The following is a 7,567-nucleotide window of genomic DNA, read 5'->3' on the forward strand; positions in this document are numbered from 1 at the left end:
TTCCGAAGAAGAAAAAGAAGAGGAAAAGGGTATGTTGCTATTTTACGTTTAAAAAAAAAAAAAATTAAAGAAATAAAGAAACTAATATTCATCAAGATTATTAAAGTCGAATAATTTTTTTATCTCTTAAAAGAAGCAATTTGAACTGGTCACTAAAAACACTAGGAATTATTATAATTATTATTATTTTTGTCTTTTCAAAAAAATAAAAGAAAAGGAAAAAGAAAAAGAAAAAAGAAAGAGAAAGGAAGCTGAAATCTACTACAAAGTAATGAAATCTATCTCGCTTTCAGATTATACGAACGAAGTAGGGGCGTGAAATCCATCAAATTCAAAAGGTTTTTTTTTTTTTTTTCAATCTTGAGGTAAACCCAAAAAGCAATGTACAGTTGTAGGCGTTATGTATGGAGGAAAAGTCCCTTTCGGGGGTGGAGGATGAAAAGGGAAGGAGCATGTAAATGGGTGGAGATGCTTTAATATGCTCTTCTAGATTTGACACCTGTCCATTTCTCCCTCCCTTCTCTCCCTCACGCACCCACCACACTCCCTCCCTCTGACTTGCCTTTCTTTCTCCTTTCGCTTTTCTCTCAAATTCATTTTCTTGCATCTTAATTCTCTTTCCTCTCACTCGCTTTCTTGCTCTTCCAAGTTTCGGCACCCAACCCAGATCAACATTTACATAAAAAGTATTATCTTTTTCGTGATCACATTGAGATGTTATTTTTTTAATGGTGAGCGACCGCCCCATATGCCTTGTTTCTTGATATTTTTATTCGTTTCTTGATATTTTTATTCGTTTCATCGCTTTCTGATGTTAAAAGTCCTTTTCTTTTTTCTTTTTCTTTGATGGGTGAAAGTCTCTGGAAGAGAGAAATAAGAAAGGAAGAATTTCTTGAACCAATACCATAGAGAGAGAGAGAGAGAGAAAGTGGGAGGTAAGAGAAGACTTATCAGTGTCCAGTTGACAAATTAGGTGGCGACTCCTTGTTTCGTTTCTTCTTTTACTTTCTTTTCTAGATTATTTGTCATAATTATTTGAGAGAGAGAGAGAGAGAGCTGGCTAAAGAGCAAGAGGCTGAGATGGGTTGCCTTAGATCCAGGGAACTCAAGTAATATGTGAAAAAGGGTGCTTTTCTAGGGTTTTCCTGTGATTCTTGGGACTCGGCCTTTCTTTGGTTCTTTCTCATGACCCCCCCTTTTCTCCATCTTTCTTGTGTTAGGGATAAGGGGTTGGTTTCAAATTTAATTTACTTATGTTGTCACAATTGTATTTTACTTGTTTTTTTCCTTTTGGTTTGTGTGGTGTGTGTCTCCGTTTAATGTTCTTTTCTGGTTGTTTCTCTCTCATTGTAGCTGATGGAGGTAGATAAAGAAGACTCCAGAGAAGAAGAAGTTGATAAGTTCTAGACAGGTCTATGCGATCCATTTTCGGTTAGTATTGCTATATATGGAAGTTGGGATTCACTGTTGTTGTTGACCAGATCTGACTACCCATTTCCCTTTCACCACCCTTTTTAGCTCAAACATAGAGTTACATCACCTGAAATTTGCTTCCTCTATTGGTCTAACTTGATTTTCTTAGGCATGGAAAATGAGCGGTTGAAACCCACCATTCCAATTCCAAGATTATTCTCGATTAGAAAAGAAGGTGATGGATTAGTTGAAAAATGACAGGCTGTTTGATTTTAAAGGGGTTGGAGGGTAACTTTTTGTGCTGCCTAGATAGGGATATTGATGGAGGAGATGTCTCCGGCGGTCGCAGTGCCATTTCGAGTAGGTAACTCACTCTGTGATAACCAAACCATCGCTACCCACATAGATATCACTAGACTCAAGCTAATGGCAGACAAGGGGGGTTTATTGTCTGATTCTGTTACTAAGGCTTCCACTGAGACGGTTGCTGCTGGTGTTGAGGATTTGGCTAATGAAGTTCGGATTTTGGCGGCTGCAGTGCCGAAAAAGAACAAGGGAGGAGGAGCTCTTATGTTGGATATGGTATCTCAAAATGAATGCAATTGGGTTGCTGGGGATGATGTGATAGTAGCCCCGGAAAGCGAGGAAGATGATTCATTGTCATTGGAGGGTGATCAGATTCTTGATTGCTCTTGTTCTCTTTCAGTGGCGAGTGAGAACAGTAGTTTGTGTGGAGAGGAAATCTTGGTTCTTGAGGCTTCTTCTGATGTAGGAACACAGAGTTCCATAGAAACTGGGAGGAGTTTATGCGGTGTTAATGTTGTTGCTAAGGCCTTCAATCCAGTGGAACCAAATGATGAGACAGAGATCGTGAGTGATCCTGTTGCTGTGGCTGTGAGTCTTGAGGAAGAGATTGGCGATGGCTCTGATCCAAAGCCATCTGCAGTTCTTCTTCAGTTGCCTCTGGAAAGAGCGGTGAGTGGAACATCTGGCCGCAGTGTTTTTGAGGTGGATTATGTGCCTCTTTGGGGATTTACATCTATGTGCGGAAGAAGACCTGAGATGGAAGATGCAGTTGCCGCGGTACCTCGTTTTCTGAAGATTCCTGTTCAAATGCTAATCGGTGACCGGGTACTTGATGGCATGACTAATTTCTTACCTCACCAGACTGTTCATTTCTTTGGAGTCTATGATGGCCATGGAGGCTCGCAGGTACCATTTATTTTATTTGCATCCTTGTTGGTTTTCTTCTGATTTTTTTTTCAACTACCGACTCATGCATATATGTCCTTCTGCAAAGGAATTTATTCTCATGAGGAACTTATTTGTTCAGGTTGCAAACTATTGTCGTGATCGTGTCCATATGGCTTTGGCTGAGGAGATAGAACTTGTTAAGGGAGGCCTAAGTGTTGGAAGTATCAAGGGAAGTTGCGAAGAGCAGTGGAGAAAAGCTTTCACCGATTGTTTTCTTAAGGTTGACGACGAAATTGGAGGAAAAGCTAGTCTTGAGCCTGTCGCACCAGAAACTGTTGGTTCTACTGCTGTGGTGGCCATTATTTGTTCATCACATATCATTGTAGCAAACTGTGGAGATTCAAGAGCAGTTCTATGTCGTGGGAAAGAACCTATGGCATTGTCAGTTGATCATAAAGTAATAGACCTCTTAACAGTAGTTTTACATCTTTTGTTGTAATAATTGATTATAGGCAGATATCCATTTAATATAATTTGTTGTTGATATTATCTCAGCCAAATCGAGAAGATGAATATGCAAGAATTGAGGCAGCTGGAGGCAAGGTCATTCAGTGGAATGGGCATCGTGTTTTTGGAGTTCTTGCAATGTCAAGGTCTATTGGTGTGTGCTTCTTCACCATTACTTTTTCTTATCCATTTGCATGTTTTGGACTGTGAGTTTCCCTAAAGTTGCCCCTCACCGGGAGTTTCTTTTGTCAACAGCTTTGTTATGGTCAGGTTGCTATTACGAATATTACAAGCATACATTGACCAAATTCACTTTGGGGAAAGGAATCAATGCTTCCCAGTGATTATCATGTCATGGATTATCTTTTCCATGATGATGTTAATCACTAGTTAAACTTAATACTTTATATGGTCGAATGAGATTACCAATTATGTTGCACTTGCCTGTTGGATGCCAGCCAGGAGTTCAGTTTATGAATGCATTGTGTTTTTTCTGCGTTCAAGTTGTTGCAGCAATATTTTGCACAAGTAGTTTAAGGCAGTAAAATTAAAGCATAGGTGTGTGCTGAGTTGTTATGACTTCCAGAGATTATATGTTTAAGACCCATGAATTAATTTTGTAAAATTTTTACTTAAATAAAGATGAGAAAGGAATGATCAAAGTTTATGACATTAATGTGAGACAAGTCCACCTTTCATTTTCTTCTGGTTGTTATCATTTTTACGGGGAAGGAGATAATGCATTTAGTGCAAGTCATGAAGCATGTTCTTGAGCTTTATAAGTGGTTTCTAGGGGCTTACCTTGAGGTGTAAGCTTCATAGTGGTGCCAGATTAGGATTCTGATTGGATTAGGCTGATTTCAACATAAATTGATTTGTGAGGAGAATGATGAGAAATTGAAAGGATCAGATCAGATTTAAGCAGCTTATGTAACTGGTTCACTTTAATTGTTTCACTCTGATATGAAGCAATTTTTGAGTTGTCAGTGAGAGTTCTCAATTTCCAAGAGTCTTAGAAAGTGTATGGAATATCTATTTTATCCTGATGAACCCTGTTGTGGGTTGCTTTTGATATATATGGACATTTTTCCAAATCATCTAGGATTTCAGTGAGTAAAATAGAACTTCCTAAATGGACATTATTCTGTAAGGTTGTGCTTATATGCTGGAATTCAAATTAGTGGGAATTCTAGTCTTATTAATTCAAATTTCTATTGTTTGGATGAATATATTTAAAAATTAAGAAATAAAAGTATTAGGGTAGTATAGTAGTTACGACTCTGGCAACAACATTGGCGGTGTCAGTTTAACGAGTATGGTAGGTATTAGAGTGATAACAATAAGATTTGTAAAACTATACTTTCTTCTATGGAATTTGAACTTGAGATTTAGATACTTTAAAATCCCAAGTTCAAAATTCCTTTTTTTTTTTTTTTTTTTGAAATGACTCTTAACGTTAATCCAAACAAGAGAAATGAACACTAGAAATTCCCAAATTACAAAAGTAAAATCCCATCTTAAAATCTATCCTGCAAACACACCATTAGGAAATTCTAATAAGGGGTATTTAAAACATGGATCTGCCGTACTTTTCATAAAGGTTGCATTCTGAAGGTGGCATTGCAAAATAATGGCAATTGAGATGTTGCTTCATTTCTCTCTTTTGGAAGTTTGCATGATAAAATGGTAACATGGAAAATATTATATATAGATAACGTATATGAATTTTGTTAGTATAGGGCATCTTCATTTTGATTGATACTTTTTGTTAGTCATGTTTAGGTCAGACTTCTTCACTTTTGATTGAGAATCGGTATTCAGTGCTTAATTTATTCATAAATAAAACAAATGAAAGGAGGTTGGCTTTTCACATAAAGAAAGTTTTTTAAATTGTGTTCATTGACTTTTGAAAATGGCAGTACTTTGAGGCATCCCAAAATATAATAGAGGACTAAGAATATAGGATTGAGGGAGTATTTGTTTTTAATTTCTAGAAATCAAGTCGTCTGTGTTAATTATGTTGGAGACTTTGACATCCTGGGGAAACCAAGTGAGTGAATGTCTTCTTCTCTAGTATTTGAAATATTTCTATTGTGGTTCTGTTGATAACGAAACAAAGTCTTATTTCTCACAGGTATCTTTAGATTTTGTCGAATGACCCTAGATATTCAATTGTAACAGTGCCAATGCTGTCTCAATATATGCCATAAATTTCCATTCCAGTGACTTGAAAACCACAATGGATTGATCATATTTTCTAAGGGACATCGATACTTTTCCAAAATCGAACTTCATATTTTTCTTGTGCAAAAAAATGCAGGGAAGCTTAGTGGTTCTGTTTGGTTGTTCTGTTGTTACTGTCTTAAAACTGTCTATTCTTCTTCGTTGGAGTCATGTAACTCCTATCATTTGTGCATTACTATGTCCAAAAAATGATAATTTCAATCAGCAGTATAAGACATTATAATGTTTTCCTATTATGTCAACTTGTCATGTTATGTGCATTCATTTTACTTGTAGCAGACATATGTAAGGAATTCCATACTACTTGGACTCCACTAATAATAATAATACAACCAGTTTATTTTGTGGAAAATATTTTGTTTGACTTGCTTGTGGATTTCAGGTGACCGATATTTGAAACCATGGATAATTCCGGAACCAGAGGTGCGGTTTCTTCCACGGACAAAAGACGACGAATGCCTTATTTTAGCGAGTGATGGGTTATGGGATGTCATGACAAATGAAGAGGTGTGTGACCTGGCTCGGAAAAGAATACTCCTCTGGCACAAAAAGAATGGTGTTACACTTCCCACTATCAGGGGTGAGGGAATTGATCCTGCAGCTCAAGCGGCAGCAGAATTCCTCTCGAATCGCGCTATTCAAAAAGGAAGCAAGGACAACATCACTGTGATTGTGGTGGATTTGAAAGCTCAAAGGAAATTCAAAAGCAAAACATGATGGTTCGTTCCTTCATCCTCCTCCTCCTCCTCCTATTAGCTATTCACTCCATGATTGTACGGTGTAAAATATGATGATCCAATATAGTTTTTGCCCACTTAGTTTTTCACCTGGGCGAATACCAGTCTGTATTTACTATAGAACAACAACATCCACCATTCTAGAACTCTTGGCTGTTTCCAGTCTTGTTGTAAACCATGCTGAGTTCTGGCTATGTAAATCTTAGCAGCTTTGTTGTAGGACAGTTCCATGTTTTTAGCATTTTCTGCTAAATTGTATTCATTGATACCTCCGAGTTAAAAGGCTCTGTGAGGTATTTACTTCTTATTGTTTTTCAACCGCGGGGTACTTTTTTAAAAAATAAAAATAAAAAAAATACCAAATTCGGAAATAGCTTTGAGTTTTGGTCTCCTTCCCAGAGATTTATGCCTAATGCTTTTGCTTGGACTTTCTGCTTATTTTACTTTCTTCTCTAAACTAGGTGAATTTTGTGAAGTATAAAACACACGACTTAGGAAACATAACAGAATGAGTAGGACCCTTGTAGTCTGTAGAGCCACTTTATAAATGTTAATTGACGTGAGCCAGCAGAGCCACCCATCCAAAAAGGGCAGCTTAGTTGTGTCTACTCAGATTCAAAAGGAATCCGCTTTTGGGTCAACAGGGTTCATGATTGTTGAAATAATTTGGGATCAAACTTGGAACCATTTATTTGCCTCGTCTCCTTTGCATTTTAGGAGTCGATCAAACTATATACGGTAACACAGCTTGGTGCAAAACGACCGAGTTTTTTTTTTTTTTTTTTTGGTGTTTGGGTATGTGGACCTCATATCCGGTCCATCAACCCAAACAGCGCCATACTCAATGCCCATGATTCTCAGCATGAGGCGTGGGAATTTAAGTTATATTTCTCATACGTTAGGAAGAAGATTCTCTCATTTTTTTAAATATATAAAATGTTCTTAATACAAAGTAAGAAATCAATATAAAAATAATAATAATAAAGCTATATGACTTAAATTTGTTTAACTCACTAACTAAATGTGATTGAACGTAATAGGATCCTCTTTATTTCATGGTCAAGATTTAAAGTTTGTGTATCTAATGGTATACATGATACATTATTTAATTTTATTAAAAGAACGTGTCTATTGACATTATGTACACCAGTAGATGCACAAAACTTCAAATAAATGTTATTTATTTCATTGCTTGAACTTTGAAACTTAAATGAGGTGGGCACGTTGTGAACATTAAAGTGAAAGTCAATGGCCTAGCCATGTATTAAACACCCTCTTTCGTAGTGTTTCATTAATCTTTTTAAGAGGGATTTTTGGTATTTTGATTGAAAAAATATGTTGATGTGATACAATGGTAAAGATAGTTTCGAATTTTTCGCATGAAAATTGAGAAAAATTGTTTGTTAATGTTTTGACTTTTTTTTGGATAAAAAAGAGAGGAAAAGTTTCTATCAATTTTTTTAAAAAAAACA

General features: G+C 36.5%; 1 protein-coding gene across 5 annotated transcripts; it reads left to right on the forward strand.

Annotated features, from left to right (window-relative positions):
• The first annotated feature begins 485 nt into the window (after positions 1–485).
• On the forward strand, positions 486–6,400 carry LOC132183807 (protein phosphatase 2C 50). 5 transcript variants are annotated; one of them, XM_059597238.2, is made up of 6 exons: positions 486–731; positions 858–973; positions 1,354–2,625; positions 2,747–3,064; positions 3,163–3,268; positions 5,741–6,400. In XM_059597238.2, the coding sequence occupies exons 3-6, from the start codon at positions 1,735–1,737 to the stop codon at positions 6,073–6,075; spliced, it is 1,650 nt and encodes a 549-aa protein (XP_059453221.1). In that variant the 5' UTR covers positions 486–731; positions 858–973; positions 1,354–1,734; the 3' UTR covers positions 6,076–6,400. The 5 variants fall into 5 exon arrangements, with proteins under 5 accessions (XP_059453221.1, XP_059453219.1, XP_088374478.1 ...); XM_059597236.2 differs by lacking the exon at positions 858–973 and having other exon boundaries at positions 1,354–1,431; positions 1,583–2,625; XM_088518353.1 differs by lacking the exons at positions 486–731; positions 858–973 and adding an exon at positions 1,046–1,229 and having other exon boundaries at positions 1,354–1,431; positions 1,583–2,625.
• The last annotated feature ends 1,167 nt before the right edge of the window (positions 6,401–7,567 follow it).

This window comes from Corylus avellana, chromosome 7, assembly GCF_965113065.1.
Source record: "Corylus avellana chromosome 7, dhCorAvel1.hap1.2, whole genome shotgun sequence".
Lineage (NCBI taxonomy): Eukaryota > Viridiplantae > Streptophyta > Magnoliopsida > Fagales > Betulaceae > Corylus > Corylus avellana.